The sequence below is a fragment of the Rhinoderma darwinii genome, chromosome 11 (assembly GCF_050947455.1).
Source record: "Rhinoderma darwinii isolate aRhiDar2 chromosome 11, aRhiDar2.hap1, whole genome shotgun sequence".
Taxonomy (NCBI): domain Eukaryota; kingdom Metazoa; phylum Chordata; class Amphibia; order Anura; family Rhinodermatidae; genus Rhinoderma; species Rhinoderma darwinii.
Window position 1 is genome coordinate 58401585 of NC_134697.1, and position 25364 is coordinate 58426948.

At 39.2% G+C, this 25364-nt stretch overlaps 1 protein-coding gene across 11 annotated transcripts in view; it reads left to right on the forward strand.

The window, feature by feature from the left end:
* PAX2 (paired box 2) overlaps positions 1 to 25364 on the forward strand; it is a 63414-nt gene that overhangs the window by 15796 nt on the left and 22254 nt on the right. For all 11 annotated transcript variants that reach the window (XM_075841585.1, XM_075841582.1, XM_075841588.1 and 8 more), the window contains exons 4-5: positions 5394 to 5479; positions 7599 to 7718. In XM_075841585.1, coding sequence (XP_075697700.1) covers positions 5394 to 5479; positions 7599 to 7718 — 206 coding nt within the window. The remainder of the gene's footprint in view (positions 1 to 5393; positions 5480 to 7598; positions 7719 to 25364) is intronic.

Sequence of the window (25364 nt, forward strand, 5' to 3'; positions counted from 1 at the left end):
AAACAGTTCTATACGCTTGGTTTCAGAATAATCAAGGGAAAGAGAGGGGGACTTGTAGAAAAAGAAATACAATCACTTTTTTCATAGAGGATCAGTTGTTATTAAAATTGACTGACAGTGAAGTACAGCTATGTGACTGCAAAGGAATCCCCCTTTATTTGGCAAAGGATTCTGTGCATATCCATTATAGACACAATCCAAGGCCACTCATACTGGGTGTTCAGCGAGTATTGATTTGGTCTGCCAGCAATTTTAATATTTCTTCAGGGACTTTCTAGCTACGGCAGTTAATTCACCCTCCCAAATTGCTTATTCAATAGAACGAACATGACTCCTGAATAAAGTCCCTGGATTTATGTGAATGGCACAAAGCAGGTGGTCAATCAATTGTTATGGAGCTAAGTTAAAAATATAAATAAAGTATTGACTCTTGTTTTCTTATCTATACTTAAAGGAGGTGACAACTAAAGATACATATTTTATATATATATATATATATATATATATATATATATATATATATATATATATAAATATATATATATATATATATACACACACACACACACACACACACACACACACACACACACACACACACACACACATATATATATATATATATATATATACACACACACACACACACACACACACACACACACACACACACACATATATATATATATATGTACATAGACTTGGGAGCAGAAACACTATCCTAATGGTGCAAAGGACAGTGTGAGAGCCAAAGTGATCGCACAATAGGCACGGTTCCTATTAGCATCTGTTATACTGGTTCTGCAGAACTAAACCTGAATGCGACTGAATGGGAGAGTCATATCAACACCGGAGGTCTACTAAAGCCATTGTAAGATTCCATTGATAAGAACACCTTGGGGGAAAGTCTTCAACAATGGCCTCAGCTCTCCCCGCCTGAACAAATACTATCCATTCTGTAACAACACAGCATAGGGTGAAATGAAGGCACAGATAAAACAAGAAAATCCTATAGGCCTTTCTGATTTTATTTGAAATCTGAGATAAAGTCTTACACATTTTTTCTTAGTTTGCGAAGAGGTACTTAATTATTTGAGTGCATATTGCACTGCCACATATAAGGACCCGGGCCTTATACTACTGACACACAGAACGCAGAACATATATAAAACATACAGATATGGAATTTAGATTATGAACCCCACAGCGGACAGTAAAAAAAATAAAATAATAATAATAAAAAATAAATAAAAAATATAAAAAAAAAATATATATATGTATATATATATATATATATATATATATATATATATATATATATATATATATATATATATGTATATATATATATATGTGTGAGAACAATTACATATTTAGTCATGTTTATCCAGAAGCTTACTGACCATCTCAGGAGTGTCAACAACTCCAATATATTAAGATGACATCGTTTTTGATGACATCACAGGGAAAATCCTGCCAGTCATTACCAATTTCTCCATGATTTCCTAATCACTTACTAAGAATGCATTGTGAGGTATTAGGAAATCTTTGTATATTTTAGTTTACGGGTCAATCAACCATAGCACACAAATCCATAAGAAAACAGACTTCATTAGTTCAGGTGCTTGACTCAGTGAATTTCTTGTTTACATGGAATGTATAATAGGGTATTTCCACTGACAAATGAATAAACCAAAATGTCTCTACAATGAAATTAAACAAACAGAAACAATCTATCAGTACATCTAAGATGTCAACCCATAGTTGTTATATTCCTGACATCACACTTCAGTAATAATAGTGACAAAATATTAATCCAATATATACTTTTTTCCCAGATTTTTTTTAATGAAAAAAATTATATATACTGTAATATATATATATATATATATATATATATATATATATATATATATATACATATATATATATACTTACATGGACATTTCTAGATGATGTATTAAATGATAATATATTTGTAGAGTTCTCTATCATCTTCAAAGCCCCATGTCAACCAAGGAGGTTTCAGATGTATGGACTGTGCACCATAGTCAATAATAAGATGAATATTAGCAGCCAAAGCATTGATATATTTGGCCCATATGACTTGTTTTGAGGCTGGGATCCATTTAGCCCCATAGGTATATGGTTCCATCAGACATTTAACCTTTTCTACAGTGTTACCAGGTTAAGAAGTATCTAATAGTGACACAGGACTTCTGCTCAGCACACTGACACTATTGCTTTACTGTCAGAAATAATTTATAGTTTTCTATTTAAATCTCTTCCCCTGCACCCCATCCCCATCCTCTGGCCTCACAGCTCAGGAAAAATCAATGAAGTCAGACTATGACACTTGGGAGTTTTACACATTTAAGACCAAACCTAAGGACCAATGACTGAGCAGACGTATGCATAAACCTGGGATAAATATACTATACTGCCTCAAGACATGGTAAAAATAAATGTATTTATCTCAGACTGAACAATATATAATAATGATACATAATAAGTTATTTTCTGCTTATTATGGTTCCACTGAAGTCCAAAGCCAAATAAGTAAAGATACCATCAATAGGACTGGACAGTGAGTACACCTGCAGGCTTCCTCCCAAAATCACTTATTAAACTTTCTGAATTAATCACTGGCTAAGTAAAGTACAGCCTAACCTCACTGATAAGAAATATATTGTCTGGGAACTGCTTAGGGCTAATGTTTTCACGCACAATGCCAGCATAAATTTGCTTTACTAGTATGTATTAAAATAACACACAATGGAATTCCATTTTTTTTTAGCACTTTTTGAAAAATAGGTAAATCAATATAGAATGTATGGGGAACAAAAATGAGACATACATTTTTAATTAAAAAAAAGATGGTATGTTTGGAAGTAGGCTCTTGGAAGTCAAAGGCAATAAAGGAAGTTTTGAGGGTAAAAACTAGTAAGACTCAAGTCTAGGACAGGAGGTAAAAACTGTATTATTGGCTCTAAGATTTCACTGCCTCTATTATAGTTGTTATGGGATCTAAACCATAAACTATTATTATTTATTTATTTTTAGATAATATGTATTGTAGCCCATAACAAAAGCACAAATAAAAGTCATGTTTGTGATCATCACTTATTGCAGAAAAAATCCACTGGGTTAATATATATATATATATATATATATATATATATATATATATATATATATATATATTTGTATCAATATGATGATATGATGATATTATTTTCTGATTATATTTAATATTTGTGTTTAAAACTACTGTGTTAAAGATGACCCGTCCCCTCTCCACGAGTATTTTTAGTAAATACTTGTATTCCCCAAGTATTCCCAATTCTGGAAAATATTTTCTTAGAACTCTGCATTTTGCCATTCCTCTGTTTTTCCTCCACAAAATGTATGATTAAATTGACAACTGTTTGTTACCTTACGTTGTCTGCCTCTGTAGGGACACCCCCAACTGGTGACACCTAGTTGTCAGTTTATTTTGAAGTTTCTAGGAGGAATATCAGAGGAACAGCCCAACATAGAGTTCTAGAATGCTCTAGAATTGTTATTTCATGGGGTATACAATTATTTATAAAACAGACATGTTTGCGGAAGAGGGGACATATTCTCTTTAAGAGCTGTGTTACCTTAAGGGCATGCCCAGACGTGGCGGAATTCTTCCACCACTGTCCGCATCAATGCCGCACAGAATCTGAGTTGCAGATTCTGTTGCGGCTCTGCCCAAATTGGCATTAAATTGATGCGGACTAGCCATTGCGTATTGAGGGGAAAGTACTTCCCTTCTCTCTATCAGTGCAGGATAAAGAGAAGGGCCAGCACTTTCCCTAGTGAAAGTAAAAGAATTTCATACTTACCCGGCCGTTGTCTTGGTGACGCGTCCCTCTTTCGGCATCCAGCCCGACCTACCTGGATGACGCAGCAGTCCATGTGACCGCCGCAGCCTGTGATTGGCTGCAGCCGTCACTTAGACTGAAACGTCATCCTGGGAAGCCGGACTGGAGGAAGAAGCAGGGAGTTATTGGTAAGTATGAACTTCAATTTTTTTTACAGGTTGATGTATATTGTGATCGGTAGTCACTGTCCAGGGTGCAGAAACAGTTACTGCCGATCGCTTAACTCTTTCAGCACCCTGGACAGTGACTATTTACTGACGTCGCCTAGCAACGCTCCCGTAATTACGGGTGCTCCATTGACTTCCTCAGTCTGGCTGTAGACCTAGAAATACATAGGTCCAGCTAGAATGAAGAAATGTCATGTTAGGAAAACCAATACGCTCCGCAGCGCACATAACATATGCGGACTTCATTGCGGAATTTTGACTCTCCATTGACACGTCCGCAAAAACCATTGTATGCTGCGGACACCAAATTCCGCACCGCAGCCTATGCTCCGCAGCATAATTGTCCCCAACGTGTAAACGAACCCTATTAAAAAGCTGTGGAAGGCAATGGAGAAACATGTACGCTGCGGATTTCCGCTGCGGACAGAATTCCAGAGCAATTCCGCCACGTGTGGTCATGCCCTAATGACTGTATGCGCATGCCATGCCCTGTTAACTATCCAATAGCATTACTTTAAGGCAATATTCAAATCTATATAATTGACTGTCACTTGTACACAGGACTTACTTAAAAAAATAAAATAGCTGGGAGGCACTTTTATCGATACCCGCATATATTAAATATAGCTAAGTATATATGTGTTTTAGTGATCTAACCTCTTATACCTAAATCTTCCTTCGCTCGGCTCAGTGAGCATACACCTGGCGGCAGCAGTAGTTCCTGTATTTTATACACTCAGCTCGGAAGATTTGTCAGTTTGATATCATTGATATAACCTGCAAAAATATGTATTATAAATGGATAAGAAGATATTACTAGCTTTGTCTTTGTTTAGAAAGCAGAACACATTCTAGACACTGCAAGTTAGCAAGTCTTGCTTATGAAGCTCCCATGATGCTTCGCTATATGTCCTTTTTATACCTTTAAACTTTTTCATACTATTATATATACTGTTAGCGAAACACAACTTGGCTTCATTTTCGGAGCTTGTTTTACAGCTTCATTGTCTATGAAAGCTTGTTATGGCTTAAAAAGAATTGCCAGCATTAATCTGCTTGAGCTGTAATCATGTCCCAAGTCATTAGTAATGTTTTAAAGAGCAACTCTTTTCTTTCGTATTGATTCTTAAAAGGAAAAAATATGTTCATTAAAAAAAACAGATTGCCCAACCTATTCAAAATTGTTGGGGTGGGATTTGAGTGGTTTCAATTGCGAGCTCACAATCATATATGCTGTGTTATGTTTTGTTTCTTTAAAGAACAAAGAAATAAAAATAACCACAAAGTAAATTTGTGTTTGTTTTCTCTTCTTTAGAATTATCAGGACAAAAGTGCAGCAACCATTTCACCCAACGCCGGATGGATCTGTAACACCAGTAAACGGACCTGGGCACACCATCGGTAATCCATTTACAATATGTAATTTACTTTCATTTTACTACAATGTCGCATTAGCCATTTTTGTTGTGAAAAGTTGACACTAAATAAAAACATTAGGGTAACTTGGTATTGTTTTAGAAAATACATAGAAACATATGGGATAAATAGTATACACACTGTACATCATACTGGAATGGGAATCGTGCTAATATTGGAGACAAGGTCACTATAGCGCCTCTCTTGTGCTTCTATGTGATCACATAGCTAGCGTGTTTTGTGTTTGTACATAGGCAGTAATTTCTATTCACTTCCTTAAGAAAGTCATGATGAGGTCATCAGACCTTAATTACTGAGTAGTCCAATGAAAACCTCCCCTGTGACTCATGTGATTACTGACTCATGATTTAGAAAGTCAAAAGGTTAGGGATAAATTACCAATAAGTAACCACTGGTTTCGGCTTTTACCCACTATGCTACAGAATAGAAGAATGTGTCATCATGTTGGAACGTTAAGGGAACAAAATGTTATGAACCGGACACATGAAAATGCTATTGCAGTTTTCGAGAATTGTGTTAAAACCTTTTTTGTTGATTCAGAAACTGAAATACATAACAAAAATATATATATTCCTGGAATCTTTGTAGGTTGCATCTCTCTTGTAAGGTATTCAAGCAAGTGCACTATACTAAAAAAGAAATAAATCCACTGCGCCATTATATGGTTTAGAACATACAGTAACCATAACGCCATTTTCGTAAAATTCTGTGTATATTCCTTGCAGGACTATAAAAGTGACTGCCATTGTTCTGAGTACATCTTAGGGCTTATTCAGACGAGCGTATTATATGTCCGTGTGCTGTCTGTAAAAAACCAGACAGAATACGGACCCATGCAATTCAACGGGGCTGTTCACATGGCCTTTATTTTAACGGACCGTGTCAAGGGCCGGTGGAAGAATAGGACATGTCCTATTTTTGTCCGTTTTCACAGATCCCTCAATAGACTCAAGTCCCGCACTGACTTTTTCACGTCCAAGTTTACACTCGTTCGTCTCAATAAGCCCCAAGGGCACGTTCAGACATACCGTAATTACTGTGGATTTCCGCTGCGGACAGTCCGCAGTGGAATTCTCCAGCGGCCGTTTTTTACATTTGTTTCAATACATTTTTAGGCAAGTTAGTTCAGATGTTGCGGAAAACTCGGCTGCGGACCATAGGCTGCAGTGCGGAATTTTCCCTCCGCAGCATGCACTGTCTGTTGCGGAGAAGAAGCAAAATTTCACTGCGGATTTCAGCCTTTGCAATGCAAAAACTGAAATCTGTGGCAAGTCCACTGTGTTTTCTGCAACGTCTGAATTACCTGTCAAATATGCGAATGTTGGTGCAGATTCGTTGCGTAATTGCCCCAAATCTGCACCAAATCTGCCCTTACTGTTGCTACTTCCCTTTCCCCATGCAGTAGTGAGGGGAGGGGGATATATTCCTAGCCTGGGTGGAAATCCTGCCCATATTATATTTTTGAAAACCTCACTGTAGAGCATAATGGTCCTGAATTTGGGGGCCATCTATGACTTTCAATTTACTCTATGTATAAATACATTTTGGGTGGAATTGAGTAAGTAAATGTAACTTTAAGTAAATGTAACTACTAACTTACCTTACTAACGTACCTAATGCTGTTAGGGAATTTTCCTAAAACATTGTATGTGGGTTTTAGGTTGTCAATATTTTTTTTATTTTTTATAAACATAGTAAAGTCTGTAAAATAGTTGACGTATAAACTTAGTGTACTTCATTCCCATCAACCTTATATATGACATTATGTGTAGCCCAAAATAAGTAGTAGTATTGATTTGAACAAGTAACCTATATACAGTGGAGACCAGTAATGTCCTGTTTACTGGTGACTGGATAGTAAGCAGTATTTCTCAATATTAGGCCTACAGACATAATGGCTGCTTCCATTGTTTTGGAAGCGGGTCACCATTAATTTTGATCGGGAAACATTATATAAATTCCCTTATGTATGTACTATTGTTGGGAATATACCAGAGAAACTTCCTTACATTTAGTGAACTTTTGTAGGATCCACAGTAGCTGTCTCCTCACAGGCTTATATGTCCTTTCTCATTTTGTTTAGTTCCCAATACAGCATCTCCTCCTGTCTCCAGCGCCTCCAATGATCCCGTAGGCTCCTATTCCATAAATGGGATCCTGGGTATACCTCGTTCAAATGGTGAAAAAAGGAAACGCGATGAAGGTAGGGAAAAAGAGAGAGCTTTATTCTGTATCTCTTGTAAATAGGGTCTAATTTCAAACCCATGCGTACCAGCTGCTCCTATACCAGATCAGTTGTAGCCTCTATACACCACCCTCCTGCTCTTAAAGTCTCTTATGTCACAGAAGGGGACTGGTGTAATGTCCGCTGTATAGTTTGGTTACCAGCATTATTATTATAACCTACAATGCTGTACAAATCATTATCCAAAAGTATAATGCAAAGTTGCCTTTGAGAAAAAAAATATCTATTCCTAGGTCAAGGTGTAGTTTTTACCCCTTTCTTTCATATATGAACAGCTTTAGGGTTAATTTTTTATTAAAAATGACCTATGAATTTAATTGGGCCTGTGTGTTACAGCTTATACAGCGCATATAGGTGTGCACTCTGACCTCTGTATATGTTATGTATGTTTTTATTTTAGTGAGATACTTGTACATTAGAGCTTGTTTTGTGTACTTTAATCTATTATTATGTTGTATAAAGACAGATATTGTTTTTCTATATGAGGTATATGGAACCTTGGAGGCATGTAGGGCAGACCAATAAAATGCATGTTGCAATTTTGGATTTGGTTTTACCATATACCATCACTGTTAGGAATATATCAGTATACACAAATTATTTTTTTCATGTTGTACATTTCAGTATAATAGCCCTTCACAGGGCTATTAAATCCAGAATTTTTTTCATAATGAAAGCTGAGACATGGAATTCTCCTTAAGTTGGACATGAGATTCAGTGCATAATATTTATATAACTGAGTTTTTTATTTGAAGACTGAATTAGAAATCAAACTAGCGATTTTTGGAATAAAAGATATAGTGTAGGGGATGAGAGTAAGCTTTAAGGCAAATATCAAAATGGGTCTCCATTCCTGGTCCTGTTTAATGCCTCCAGTCCTTGGGTAGATAAGGAATGGAGACCAGGTGTGGATCGACTGTAAAAATGAGACACTATCCAGACACAAAACTTCCACGACTCTGTGCAGGGAGTTGCTAAAAGTTTTTTATTGTACAAAACACAATAAAATTGAGGTCTCTCAAGTACAATGTGTTTTGGGGGTACTTTTTCAAGTAAGAATGAAGCCCAACATTTTACTATCCTTCGGGCCACTTCCTGACCTTCTAGTCTAACACGGCATTGTTTGTATACAGACGGGCCACTGTGCCAGTTCACAACACCCATGAGCAATGTGGTTGACTGCCATTCTCCATGAGCCCAACGGGCCACTTCAGGCGCTGCCTCTATGTATATTATTATGCTGGGGATCGAGTAAAACGTCACCACACTTTTACAGTCCAAACATTCTCTCCTACAGGCCACCAACAATAGTCCACACAATGGTCCCATTGACCAGGTCTTATCTGATTTGGCCTGCTGGTATGATTTCATGTCGAATCTAACAAATTTGGAGTGATTGCTTCATCCTTATTTTGCGACAGGACTACTTATATTAAAGTATAAATCGACGGGAATATAGATACATTGTGGATACACTTGCTGCTTGGCCATTCTATATAAGGTGAAAAGTCCTCCTCTACTCTGTCATCTTTGTTGCCGCTTTCATTACACAGTAGCAGCGGCACGGATGATTAAGAAGAGTAGAGATAATTATGTGTCAGGATGATGTAGCCAAACTCTCTGGTTGGGTGAAGGCAGCAGAGTGATTCACAGCACCAACTCTGTGCTAGAGAAAGAGAGGGAGAGCTGAACACTTCTATTCTCCCTTGTTTATTGAAAGAGTTAAGGGAAATCAGCCAAGTAATTCTCCTTTGTACATTTTCCCGGATTCCATGGTTAAACAGAAACAAGCACAGGGAGATATCTTAAACAAACGGCATTTAATCACGTCCTAGCAGCAAATGATTATTCGACAGCGACCGGGTTAAAATGAGAATTTGGTGGCATACTCCGGCTGGGTCGTGTAACAAATTTATTATTATTTTCATGATGTTTCAGGTTTTATGCCTTATTCTTGGATTTATAACCAGCTTGGTATATTGTTGTGGGTATTAGAACTGACTGAAGCAGCATCATTTTCAGGCAATTTTTCTCCTCTTTATAGATTTGTAACATTTTTGCTGTGTTGACAGGTTGCACATTGCTGGGCTAAGAGGTTTTGTTTTTATTTTTACATTGCGACGTTCAGTTTTTATTGTGCCCTTTATATTATATGCTGCCCATGAGAGACGTAATTAGTTATTTTTAACCCTAAGATGGCCCAAATTCCGTGAAATTGAACGGCATGCTCTTTAAACAGCATAACTGTGGAATTGCTTGTGCCAAAAGTAACTGAGACTGATGCAACAGGCTTTGCTGCTCAGATCTACCAGTAGCTTTTACTGAAGAGCATGTCCCCCTAAAAAATCACCTGTTAATATAAGTCCTTGAGTTGTCCTATTGTATGAGGTCTTATTATATTCTGTTCTGCTTCTTCTTAGTTCTATCTATATCTTCTGGGTGACAACCAATAGAACTTCTACCCATCTTTCCCAGTCTACTGAATAGAAAATCTGCTATATCATTTATATAATAGGCCGACTAAGTGTAGTCAAAAGTTATGAAATGTATCACTAGTGATACCTACATTGTGATATTTTGATAGTTCGTGCCAAATGACAAGCATAGCTCTTGTACATCTGGAAAATATTAACTACATCTGTATATTAGCAAATTTTTTGATGAGTGAAATCTCAATATTTTGTCATTGGCATTAGACTCCAAAAATATGACTGTACTTGAAAGTGTCTGGCACTATCAGCCTCTTCTTCTGGCATTGTGGGTGTATGTCTCATTGGCATGTCTTTTAGTTATCTGGCATAAACATTCTTTATAGCACCGAAGCACTGAAGGCTGCACTTTTGTCACTTCTGGTCTTCCAAAGTATTTGTGGTTCTGGCATCATCGCTTTTCCTACTTGGCACCTTTCTAGTCTATCTGTTTCATTTGCCCTCATTATACCTTTGGAAACTTTGAAACTTGGATATGATTTCAAGAGCAGTTTCACATGGGATGTATTATGTCCTTGGGAATATTATATCACTAATGTTGATTTGGAAATGGTCATTGCATAAAAATATAAAAATCATTAGTTATGTGTGATTGACATTTGCATATATGTGTATATATAACGCTATCTGTGACATATTAGAAAGCTTTATTGAACACCAGCATCCATGAATTTCATCATATATACAGAATACACCAACAAAATAAGGGGAAAAGTGAACAAGACATCCAGCATCATGTAATCAAACTAGGCAGATAAACGTTGTCACCCATATAAACCAATCAGATTACAGCTCTCCTTTTTCTAGCACTGGTAGAAGATGTAAGCACTTGTTTGATTGGTTGGTCAGGGCAACTCCTAAACTTTTTGTCCGAACTAGTTTTCATAAATTAGGGCCATTGGGATGTAACCTGTAACCCAATGGACTTAATCTATCTATCTATCTATCTATCTATCTATCTATCTATCTATCTATCTATCTATCTATCTATCTATCTATCTATCTATCTATCTATCTATCTATCTATCTATCTATCTATCTATCTATCTATCATCTATCTATCTATCTCCTATCTATCTATCTATCTATCTATCTATCTATCTATCTATCTATCTATCTATCTATCTATCTATCTATCTATCTATCTATCTATCTATCTATCTATCTATCTATCTATCTATCTATCTATCTATCATCTATCTATCAATAATCCATATGAAACAAAATGCCAGTTCTCACACTAGTCATATCTCATACCTATTACATTATATATGCAGTTAAGTAGAGCAAGTAAGGCTGCAAAAGCAAATAATATATGTAATCAAAGGCACGCAGCCATAATGTTCCAAGATTTCTCAATACACACAATTGATGAATAGGCCTATGCAGGCCAGGATGACCTTGTAAGATGCAGGCTGATTATTTTTTTAAAAGATTAAAATCGAAAAAATATATGCCTCTACAGATACATTTTGTAACCCCCCCCCCCCCCCCAGCACTCATCTGGTTAATTATAAAAGCCTGGTTGAATCTTTAAACATATTTTAAAGGCAGATATGTGCTTTTAGCTATTTTGCCGTCTACAATGATGTACAATGGCTTATGGGGGTGATTTTTTTTTTCTTCTAGTACTTTCTAACAGAAAACCAAACTTACAGAGAGTAAAATCAATGTAAAAATGCACTGGAAAAAATATATTTGTGAACCCCCAGTGCTCCAAAAAGAACAATTATTTACCCATAATTTAGCACATACTTGCTCTCATATGTCTAAATGTTTATTCCTCAGTATTTATGTCGGTGACACTTGCAGCAGCTGTCTGTCCCTCTGGCATTCTCACTGTCCGTCTGTCTCCCTGGCACTGGCACAATCCTTTTCTCTCTATGCTACCCTTTTGTCTGACAGAAAATCCAAAGTGTCTCTTCACACTTTATCTTAACCCTTCACTACCTGAGGAGCACAAGTGGGAAGTTTTTTCATGACTGCTCCTTGATAATCGTCTGATAAAAGTCCTGCAAACCGGTATTGAATTACCCAGATGAATGAATTAAAGGTTCTATATACTTTGTATTTTCTTTGTAGTACTAATTCCAGCATTTTTGTACCTTGATCCGTAGACCCATTGCGACTCTTTGACACTCAAGTAAAAGTTAGAAAAGTCAGCGCTAATATTTAATGCAAGTGTGGAGACAAAATGAGCATCTTGGAGACTGGGGAAGGGGGGTAAGCGTGGTATCTTGTCACTGCTTCTTCAGCAGGCCAGGCACAGAGTCGTTGTGTTAGGTGACATTTGAATTTACAATTCCACTGAGAAAAGCTATTAATTCAGAAATTAACATTTTTCCTCTCTCTCTCTGTCTCACCCTCTCTCACTCTCTCATTCTCCCCTTGTATCTCTCATGGATGTGCAAGCAATTGAAAAGACAAAGGAAATCGCCTTAAGGAACTGGCTTTACTGCTAGTCTGTCTGTGCAGAGATTGCTACCACTGCTTCTAGATATATAAACCAATTACCTGAACAGCTCTGTGCATGGCAGTCTGCTATTACCTCCCTGTGTAGGCTGAGGAACCAATGGCAGATAATAATACCCTGTATCTAGTTAATATGAACCAACATCACCCTATCTCGCTGTCTACAATCACAGTTCATTATCACATATTCTTATGGTCTGGCCACAATTAACCTGTTGGCTTTGTGTCCTGAGATGTATCTATAATAACAATATGATGCACTCAGCTTAGTTTGCAGTTGGTATTTTGTGACTTTCTTGACATTGACTGGTCTGTATACATCATTTTAAATAACGCCGCCCATGCATACTGATTTTCCTTTTATGTAAGGGACTTGAAAATATCTCAATAGTCCTCAAGTTGATTTTCCAACATGTAGGAACATTTGCTGACATCCTTTTTTTTTTTCATTGACTAAAGGGGGTTTGGTCCCTTGGTGCACCACTGGCAACGTAGAGGAAGTCATCCAGGAAGATGTATCACAACCATCTGCCTATGTATGACCAATTTATTGGTGGCCCACAGGTATATTTTTAGTTATATAGTGTAGTCTGGTATAAAAGGGTGTACATACCATAGAGGCAGACCATGCGGTTGTTATAAGGCCTTTGGAGACCCAGGCGTGGTTTGTCCTATCCTCTGTGCTGCTGTGTGGCAAGAACCTGTGCAGGACTGCATGCTTAGCAAATATGGGGGTGAGGAATTGGCTCAAGGATCATAGAAAGGGCATGTGGGGGGAACAAACATAAGGTCCTTCTGTCCTGGGCGGAAAACCCCACACCATAATATGGTCCATTTTGATCTTTGCTATGGGATCCCGTATTTTCTATGTGCTGATAAAGTGAATGGTTCTTCATCTAAAAACAGCCCACATAGTATCTAGATGAAAAAGCTGAGAACTAAACCAGTTTTTATGGCTTTCTATTATGTTGAGAATAGGCAGCACTATCTCCTACATCTATTCCTGCATTAACCATTTCCGAGCATTCAATCCTACAGTGCTTCTATAAAGTGCAGTTGTAACCATACCTTCATTGATTTATTTCTTATAAGGATCAATTCAAGTCATATTCTGGCTGAACCCCAAAAGCGGGAAATTTAGAGCCAGTGAACAGTAGCAGGGGACATGCAAATAATGGAGTAGATACTAGATTGTGCCTTTTGAAACGTTATTAGATTCTGAGCTCTGTATCAAAATGACGTTATTATACCTGGCCAAGAGATGTGCATTAGATACTCGATTAACATTTGATAAAACGCTAATGGTCTAGATGCAACTTTTCTGAAGCTTTGTAAACAGAACCCATGGGATCAGTGAGTTTCCTTTGGCCTTGTCAAGGCCTAGTCATTAGACAGGAGTCTCACTTACCAAAGGAAATCAGTCCCGTTCCCAGGATCACCGGCATCACAGACGTATCATTCATCAAAGCCTAAAATTATTATCCCTACCTATTTGGATCTAAGAACTTTTGTAGTTCAAGTTAACAGGATAGAAAGTATAATATGGAGTGTAACATTAATGAAATACCGCGGATCGTTGTTATTTTTCTGTGATGTTTGCTGTGGCTTACAGGAAGGGACACTATGAAACAAAAAGGCCTGTATTGCCTTATTACAACTAGTAATAAAAGCTCACCTGCTATTTAGATGAGGGGAGGAGGGGGCGAGGAGACCTTCCCACATTCCTGAATATGCTGTGGAAGTTTAGAGATCCCCTGACTTAGGTGAGTTATCTTCTCATCCCACACACTGTAAGAGATGGATAAAAATCACCAAAGGAATCAGCAGGCGGTGCCAGTAACTCAAACCGCTCTGACCGTTCGGTGAACCTAATCCTGGTGACCTTGACAGCACTGGAAGGCGGCCTCAGAAATCCCAACCTTTTCAGAGATGTAGACTGACTGTGGCTCGTGTTCCCTCTTCAAGAGAGCACCACACGAGACACAGAACCTGTCTGTAGTTTTCCATTCTTGTATACTAACTGCACCCCGTATCAATGCTTCTGGATTTATTTCCTTATAGATAATCAGATACAGAACCAAGAAAAGAATCTGCTTTACAATCAGCAGGAGGGGAACATTGCAGGTGAAATAGGCAAGAGAGACTTACCCATATACATCTATGGCACCTCTGCGCTATAAAGATGGTTACGTTAGTGGCTGTGGACTGTGGACAACTCACCATTTATTATGATAAATTGCTGACCCCAGATTCTGTTCCTTAGAACTTATAATGTACAATTTACATCAGTACTTGTACTTGGCTTTTAAGATGACTGATTATAGCAAAAATCGAATTTGAATTAATTTTTCATTTTATATATGTCAAAAATATGTCATTGTTGGGGCACTAAGTGTTAAACTGAGTCTGCCAGCAGTTTTAAGGCCCCCAGCACCGCGATTGCAAGCGCCATTGCGGCGGGCACTTCATGTTGAAGTGCCTCTGGCTTCTCCACAGTGCATGCTGCCAGCCCACCTCTCTGCTTTGAATGAAAGCTCTAGCGATCTCCTGATTAGGGGCCTGGGGAATCAAACACCGGTTTCTTGGTCATGAAGCTGCATGACCTTCCACTTCCCTATATCGGTCTCACAGCAGTATAGCCTCAATACTGCTGATAGTTTCCCATTAAGGGGTTGTCCAGCTACATATTTTTTTTTGCAAAAAGATTACAATGTTATAAAATAACAAAAACAGTAAGGGCATGACCAGACGTGGCGTATTTCTTCCGCCACTGTCCGCATCAATGCCGCACATAATCTGCGTTGCAGATTCTGTTGCGGCTCTGCCTAAAATGGCCATTAAATTGATGCGGACTAGCCATTGCGTATTGAGGTGAAAGTACTTTCCCTTCTCTCTATCAGTGCAGGATAGAGAGAAGGGACAGCCCTTTCCCTAATAAAAGTAAAATAAATTCCTACTTACCAGGCCGTTGTCTTGGTGACGCGTCCCTCTCTTGACATCCAGCCCGACCTCTCTGGATGACGCGGCAGTCCATGTGATTGGCCTGTGATTGGCTGCAGCCGTCACTTGGACTGAAACATCATCCCGGGAGGCCGGACTGGAGGAAGAAGCAGGGACTTCTTGGTAAGTAGGAACTTCTATTTTTTTTACAGGTTGATCTATATTGTGATCGGAAGTCACTGTCCAGGGTGCTGAAACAGTTACTGCCGATCGTTTAACTCTTTCAGGACCCTGGACAGTGACTATTTACTGACGTCGCATAGCAACGCTCCCGTAATTACGGGTGCACACACGTAGTCACCCGTAATTACGGGAGCCCCATTGACTTCTATGGGCCTGCCTGTGCCGTAATAATGGCCCGTGATTACGGGCGTTTTTACATTAGTGTGCATGGGGCTTCAGTCTGGCTGTAGACCTAGAAATACATAGGTCCAGCCAGAATGAAGAAAGATCATGTTCGTAAAACAAATACGCTACGCAGCACACATAACATCTGCGGACTTCATTGCGGAATTTTGACTCTCCATTGAAGTCAATGGAGAAATTCCGCAATGAGTCCGCAACAAGTCCGCTACACGTCTGCAACAACCAGTGTGTGCTGCGCTGCGGACACCAAATTCCGCACCGCAGCCTATGCTCTGCAGCGGAATTGTCCGCAACGTGTAAATGAACCTAACGAAAAAGGTGTGGAAAGCTATGAAGAAACTTGTACGCTGCGGATTTCCGCAGCGGACTGTCCACAGCGGAATTCCAGAGCAATTCCGCCACCTCTGGTCATGCCCTAATACTCATCTTACCAATCCTGTGCCGCTCTCGTGCTGACACTTCCCGGGTACCCCGCCAGTCTCTGTTCTTCCTGTTCCAGCGATGATGTATCACTAGGAAATGTGACCAGTGCAAGCAATCACTGGCGGTCGCGGTGAGCCCAGTGATGTTGACATGTCACTACATGTGACCACTGAAGCCAGTGATTGGCTGCAGTGGTCACAAGTGGTCTTGGCACGACATCGCTGGAGCAGGGACCCAGAAAGCATCGTACAGGAGCGGTAGGGGATTGGTAAGGTAAGTATTACTTTTTTTTGTTGTTTTTTATAACATTGTACGCTCTTTGTAAAAAATTGTGCATTGCTAGATAAGTCCTTTAACATAAACCATAACAATGCAAAAGCTCAAAATTCTAGATGTGTACATGCAAATTTAATAATGCTTGTATGAGATTATAAAAACATGGCTGCACACTTCCGCAAACAGCACCACTCCATGGGCTATCTGGGGTATTGCAGCTCGGACCTATTGAGCTGCTCTAAAGAACATTCCCACTAAAGTAAACAGGCTATCACTCAGCTATTCTGGGTTTCGGAATGGCAAATCTGCTTAGTTATCTTGCAATAACGGAACATGTATCACTGCAGATATACCCTTCAGGACCCAGGGAAAGTTTGTTGGTGGTAATAGTGGCCATACTGGTAACCCAAATTTTCCGGAAACTCCAGAGTCGAATTGTTAATATGCCCTTTAAAGTAATGTTGGTATGATATATCATTACCATTTGCTTAGATCGCTCAACAGGAGACAATACGATTGGCAATACACGCCCTGGTATGATATCAACTGCATGTCACAGCACCATTTTACTGGTTTTCAGTGGAAATTCAGGAAACCAATGGCAAGTTTTGGTGGCATCCACAGAAGGATGGTAGATGTCCAGTGAGATCGCTTCCCAGTATTATCTGTGCAGGGTGAATAGAAATATGTGTGGTAGAGCCGAGCATGCTAGAAACATTCCATTCTGACATTCAGTACAGGACGGAGATTTACTGTGGGCTGATTATGAAGTTTAAGTTTTCAAGATAAGGGTTTCATCTCTGTGTGTGTTCAGAAATAACAGGACGACTGAAGGAATATAGAAGTCATTGAAAAACTATTCTTTTAAAATGGAGGTCAATAGTCATGACCTTATATGACTGTAAAAAAACTCATTAAATTTTTACCTGCAGTCCTATGTAAAATCACAAATCACCATAGTACTCATGGCGCCAGATAACAAAATCAGATCTGTAACATTACAATCTATAAAGAGCGGCCATATTGTTATCTTTAAATGCTATAGGAATCAATAGGCTATACCTCTATGAATGACTGCATGAAAGCAACACGGTAAGATCAACTACAGATGGACTTTGAAATTGTGGACACAGTTTGTAGGCTCTATAGGAGACCATAGTTATGTTTTTTGGTTCTAGAATGATTATATGTTCATTTATTTTCTCTATTTTACTGGATTTACATCTGACTTTGGTCCAATTGTGATCATATCTGTACTTAGCGGAGACACTCACTTTACTGCCTACAGTAATTGAGCAGTATACATCTTTGGTTGGCAGACTGACTAGATATCTTAAGAGTGTTACTTGTCAGTGACTGCACACAGAGGTAAATGTGCCCACCCACAACCAGATTCATTCTAACTTTTTTGACATTTGGCCATCTCATGTAGAGATGCTCGTGGGTCCTTTCCAGAATGGCAATGATGAAAATATATACTGCATATGGTCAAATTGTAAAGATCTGGTTGTGCATTGCTTAGTTTGGTAAAAACAAAGGCAAATATAGGAAAATCTTTTAATCTAGAATCCAATAATCCAGAAACTGTGGTAGTCTAGCACTTGTTTCCACCATGAATTGCGAAATAATCTTGAAAACTGAAAATCCTATAACTGAACAGAAAACCAATTAGGAGATTCCTCTGATTAAAAAGAAAAGTAGTAGTAGAGTATTTTATGTTAGTATCATATTGTTGGGCTATGTTACAAGTACATTTTATTTAATTTGCTATAATATTCTAATAATCCAAAACATTTGATAAACCAGCACAGAAAAGCTCAATAATGCTAGATTAAAAGAGTTTATCTTTGTACTTTCCATATTTAATATATGCCTCGATGGACATTAAATGGGACTGGCAATTTGACCAATCTGTAGTCAGCAAGTCCTGTTACTGCAAAACGACCATAAGGGAATGTTCACACGCAGAATCAAAAACGGCTGAAAATGACTGAGTTGTTTTCAAGGGAAAGCAGCCTCTGATTTTCAGCCGTTTTTGTAGCCAAAAACGTTTATTTTAGGCGCTTTTGAAGCCGTTTTGGACCTATTTTTTCATTGACATTCTCCATTGTCACATGCTCCTTCTTTTTACGTTGCATTTTTTTACGCGCCGTTTATTAAAACGGCGTAAAAAAACACCCCATCTGAACAAAACGCTGTTTTTCCCATTATATTCAATGGGCAGATGTTTGTAGGCGTTTAGCTACCGTTTTTACAGGTGTATTTACAAGGTGTTTACACCTGAAAATACAGCGTGTAAACACACCCTTAGAGTATGTGCACACACACTAATTACGTCCGTAATTGACGGACGTATTTCGGCCGCAAGTCCCGAACCGAACTCAGTGCAGGGAGCCGGGCTCCTAGCATCATAGTTATGTACGATGCCAGGAGTCCCTGCCTCTCTGCAGGACAACTGTCCCGTACTGTAATCATGTTTTCAGTACGGGACAGTAGTTCCACGGAGAGGCAGGGGCTCCTAGCATCGTACATAACTATGATGCTAGGAGCCCTGCTCCCTGCACTGTGTTCGGTCCGGTACTTGCGGCCGAAATACGTCCGTCAATTACGGACGTAATTAGTGTGTGTGCACATACCCTTAGAATGGCATTGTGTGTCAATATCTGCCCTGTGAGGCCGTAATTCTGCAAACTAACTAATGGTATTAAAAATGGTTTGGTGAAGACTTTTCATTTTAAATATTTATTAAACAAAAAGACCAACTGGTTCCTGTATACCTAAAATATCTTCATTTCTATTAGAATCAGATTAAAGGCCAGTTTCATAAATATAATAGAAGGTGCAAAATAATAATATTCACTCACAGTATATTAAGAGCTGCAATAAATGCCCCATCAGTGCACATTTATAAGTTTCAGCAGTCAGCGATCTACAGATCCTAGCAGTGAGCCGGGAAGAAGGGGTTAAATGGAGAAGTGGCTTTGAATTAGATGGATATCACAGAGTGAAGTCCTGTTGTGTTCGCTGGGCCTCACAATTTGCCGCTGTATGTCAGACAAGCAGAATGAAGTGATGAAAAAAAAATGAAAGTGTGGCAGTGTCAGCTCTCGCCGTTGTTCGACAGTGTAAAATTAAATTAATAAAGCCCCCAACACAGGAAAACATAACAGGAAATTAATGGCCCCTACTGTCGCTCCTGATGCAGTCATTTGCAACCCTGCTTTCCGCACCAAAGACTTCATAAATGCAAGCAGTTTCTCTAAACAAGCATAGTTAGAGCTGCATGCTATGTAATTTTTCGCCTTCCTTCTGTCCTTCCAGCTAACAAAGCTGGCATTTGAGATTGGCTTGTACGGTTCTCTCAGGCTTACTCGTGTTCCATGCTGTTCCGGCCTAAAGGTGCATAGTCATTCAACCTCATGGGTCACAAACCTCTGTGTTAGCTTTTTGTTTGTGCTCCTACAAGCAGTTTATTAACTGACAGAATTCAGCGTAGATATTTACCAGACGGTGGCAGATCCCAGAGTCCTCTGCGATGGCCATGGAGCACGCTTTATATTACCTGGCTGTAGCCAGATATATATTATATAGAGAAAGCTGTAAGTCCAATAGACCATCTTGTAAAAATGAGTACCTTTTAAACAACGGCTGCATATTTTATCGGTTAGTAATGCAAAATCTAGCAGATCGGTCTCTAATGTACACAAGACTTTTTTTTCACCCAATGAAGCTTGCAAACTGAAACACTTGGGAAAGATTTACTAAAACTGGTACGCCAGTCTGTAACCTGTTGGGGTGTGTACGCACCTTTGATGAGAAAAGTAGCGGCCATCTTTAAGAAAGTCATGTGACTTCTAGGCCACGCCCCCTTTCCTCCAATACTAATGAAAATCATTACAGGTGTAGAAATAAGTGGGGGGTTTATAAAAAAATGATGTTAATGCCAAATGCAATATTGATCGATGTTATGACACCCGGCAACAGAGATGTAACTTAAAGCTCCTGGGCACCAAAGCAAAATATGTAATGAGGCCATCCACCTGCCATGTGCCATTTATATTTCTGGTGACATTTTATGTGGCAGATGCCTTTGGGGCAATCAGGCACCTGGGCATGGGTGTGACTGCTACTTCTTCACCCCCTACAGCTATGTCCCTGCATGCCAATATCATAATCTTACTATTGGAGCATTTAACCACTGAGCCAGTTCATGCCCTTTAACATATGAACTAGAAAGCAATACAGTTTGTTCTAAACAGAGAAACAATGAATGGGATTAGATATACTATAATTAGGTGTTTGTATAGGTATGGATAAGTGATGGACTGCTCATCACACAGTAGAGATGGTAAAATTGATTTGCCAGATTTGAGAATCACAGTGCGTTAAAGTGATTTGTATTTTTGAGAAGATCCTTTTTAAAGATTCCCTCATGTCAATGTTAAATGTTGTGGTGGGAGAATCTAGATCCAGTTGTTGACACTAATGGAATGAGTTTATAACTAACCGCACAGATAAAGAAGAAAGGAAAAGTTCAAGTAGTAGAGCTCTAAGGCTACAGTGGTGTTCTGGATCAGTGGATCTGAACCTTGTTTGTGAAGACGGCAAACACCAACTTGGAAAACACATTTATTTATGGCCTGTCATCTCTCTAATACCAGTTTACACTGAATTTTCTGGCATTGTTTTCTTTTTTTTTAGAATTAAATGATATCTTGCTGGGATATTTGCCTGAACATCCGCTATGTGGGGTTTGTGAATCTTTACCTTGTTTGCTGAGCTACCTAGGTGATAGCATACAATTTGTCTTCATGCATAACTTATTAGGTTTCTCTGCTCACTGACTGTAGAACTTGGTGTCTTTTATTCAGTGTTGTTTCCTCATCACGTATTAGGCTGATTCAGTGTGGCGGGTGACATTAGAGATATTCTTTATGTAATAATTAGATATACATTTGGAGCCAAGTTTACAGTGTTGAAATAAAGGTACTTTTACAATGACAATCTTGGCCGGTGCAAGGAGCGCCGATCAACGAGACAGCTTATTGATCGGCACTTGTTTCTCCTTTCATAAGGAGCTATGTATGGGGACGAGCGGTCGTTAATCCGATCGCTCGTCCCCATACATTATTATCATGTCGGCAGTGCGTCTCCATCTTTACACAGGTAGATGTGCTGCCGACAACGATAATATTTTGCACATTTAAAACTATACGAACAGCAGATCTGGTGATCGCTGCCCTGTTTACAGGGCAATTATCAGCAATGAACGTTCTTTGAATGCTCGTTTGCCCGATAATTGGCCAGTGTAAAAGGGCCTTTACTGTGGGCAAAATGAGTACAGATTCATTGACCAGTGGATTGATAAAGCAAGTATGATAAGCATTCAGAATGACGCTAGAAAATAAGCTGGGTAACCTAATTGTGACAATAACAATCTCCACGTCCAACTTAAAGGGGTTCTGTATAATTTTTTATTAGGGGCTGGAAATGAAATAAATAAACCAAAAAAAGCAATACTTACCCATCCTGAACCTGGTAAAACAGCATTGAGGCTCCGTGGCAGTCCCAGTGATTGTTTATATGCACGTAGCATGTGACCGCTGCAGCCAATCAGAGGACTCAGCAGAGCTCACTGGTGACAAATCGAATAATGCCAAAAATACAACACATGACCACTGAGCCCTCTGATTGGCTGAAGCGGTCACATGTTACATGCATGTAAACAACCATTGGGAGTTCCGCCGGAGCCTCAATGCTGGATCGCCGGGGGCAAGGATAGGTAAGAGTTGCTTTTTTGGTTTATTTATTTCATTTCCAGCTCCTACTTAAAAAACCCTCACATCCCGGATAACCCCTTTAAAATTATGGGGGTCCAATTTTTACATCATGTCCCATGGTCTATCCTAAACAGTGTTGAACTGGGGTTCATTGGGCCCACCAGAGGAGATGATCCTGAGGGCCCACCCATCTATACAAAACATCTACAAATCTCCTTTAAATTGGATTGCAGTCGTGGCTGCTATCATTGCACACACAGGACAGATCATTAATAAGGTCTAATAGGCTATGTGTGAATCATCCCATAAAAAGTATACTCTTGCGGCAAAGGAATTTTCTCCAAAGTCACCTCCAAATGTGGTTGTCTTCCTCGGGATTATTGGGGCCCATTATTATATCAGGGCCCTGGCCACCGTGAATTTCCCTGGTACACTTCTGGTCCAGTCCAACCCTGGTCCCCAAGCTGAAATTTTTAGGGGAGGCAGTTGCATAGATATGCTTTATTTACACATGCACAGCCCAGTGAATGGAATAGTCATAGACTTAAATGTAAGCAGCGGGTCCATAGACTTTGCCATATAGATGTCCATGTATAAATAAATCCAGCAGCTCTATAAAACTGCCATTCCTGAGAGCTCAGCTCTCGGACTAGATTGGGACATGACCCAAATGACAAGGTCCCTCTTTACATGATCACTTACATTTTTTGAAAAATCACTTTGTAGGAGATAAGAAAAAACACAGCTGATTTCTGCCAGAAACAGTGCCACTCTTGTCCATGGGCAGTCTTATTATATTGCAGCTCAGCCCAATGTAGCTGAGTAGCAATGCCAGACACGGCCAATGGACAATGGCTTCTAATCTCCTTTAAGTAAAAATTTCTAGTGATGTGAAGACAAATCATAATATGCCATTTGAGAAGACGTGACAGGCTGACGTTGTTATCGGTGAAGCCATTGAGTCCATACGTTGTCATCCAGGTTAGTAAGATTAATAGCAAACAATTGAATTCACCCACTTCTTTCAAAAAGATTGACCTCCGTTGCCAGACAATGGATGATGTAAAGGGACATGGCAGCAGATAACGGTGTCATTAGCCAACAATACCCATCATCTGCAACACATTCCCGCAGCCTGAACTTCCTAGTTGTTGTAGTTCAGTAACATCTGGTACGCTATAGGTTGCATGCCCTTGGCCTACATCTTCTCTGCAGCTTGCCACCCTAGCCCTTAAATCTATGATTAATGAGTTTAATAAAGGTAAAGCATTTATGAAAGCAGTAACTGCTTTGCAGCATCCCCCCGCATAATGCTCAGCCAATGCCGGCTATGAGAGGCTGAAGAGTGATGACTGATGTCAGATTTCACAACCAAAGCTTCCTACATCTTTTCCCTCTGCTCTGACTGAGAAAGGGAAAGTCATTTTCTGTTTTTGAAGGAATGAATTATCTCTGTGAAGAAAAACACTGCTACAGTATTGATGACTAGTATTATGATTATATGATGTTGTTGTGCTCTGTGCGGGTATTGGTTTAGCTGTTCTCCTGCTCGCTCGCTTGCTGCTGTGAATGACAAACGCTGGGTTATTGATCGCCTTCTGAACTCAGCCCAGCTGATAGAAGGTAATTAATGACTCCATTTGCCTCAGTACCGACGAGAACAATTGAGTTTGAAACTGCAACAACTGCCAACGCTATGAAAGGCCCCCAAGGGGGTGTCCAGGAAAGATGCCTGACACCGGCAGGTTTCAGAGGGAATTAGGAAGTGTGTGGCGGTGGTGGGGGTGGAGGTGCCAGAAAATACATGTCGTAATAGAACAAGACACAATGTTGCAATTAGATTATTAATTAAAAGTAAGATATTCATCTGGGAAAGTCCAAGAGTTTAACCCTGTCATTGTGACGATGGAGTTTACAATGGAGAAGGTTACACTATTTTTAAGTGAAAAGGGGCAATTATATCGTTTTAAACATGTCACTTTGCAGGTAATACTTAAACACTTTATTTTTCAGTCAAAGTAAGTGAACCGTAAAGATCTTTGTAGTATCCTACATATAAAAAGTGACAAAGCAGCTTCTTTACCAATGATTACATTCTCTATTGCCTGAGATTTTGAGAAAATACATTGAAACATTGAAATATAAATGTATAAGATACCATAAAATAATACGAAATAAAATATGTAATTTATCTGGCGAATCTATGTAGACACGTAGAGCTCTTTAATCCTCATTGCACCTTATTGCACCTATATATAAAATTGCATGCACTGTAAATGTCCTGGCTTATTACCTTGTTTCTCCCTTCTTGTTCTTAGCCTGGCATTGCCTTTCATGTTCTCTTTAACCCAGCTTCCAATCACCAAGCCCACAGTGGGTAAAATAAATAAATAACCGGTTGGCGTGCAGAGCAGCAATAACCCCTAAAAGAGCGCTATCAGTGGAACATGATTGATCAATTGAATTCCATAGCGGCTGAAAAATGTGGGATTAAGTAGTGTATTATACGCACAATGAGTTGAGGCATGATGTTCATTTCAAGTTCATTTCGCCGGCCCTCTGCCACCAGATCAGGCAATCAATAGGGCTAGCACATATCATATATCATCGCTCCCTGTGCAAGAGAAGGAGCGCCATAATCTCTCGCAAATTTAGACTGACAGATTTGTCGAGATCTGAAAAGGCCCCCTGCATAAATAAAGCAGAGGAGGGAGGACAGCTCTGTGAGAATAATCTAGGCTCACACACACAGATACAAGATCAGACGTCTATCTATTGGGTCATGGCTCTTTTAAAAG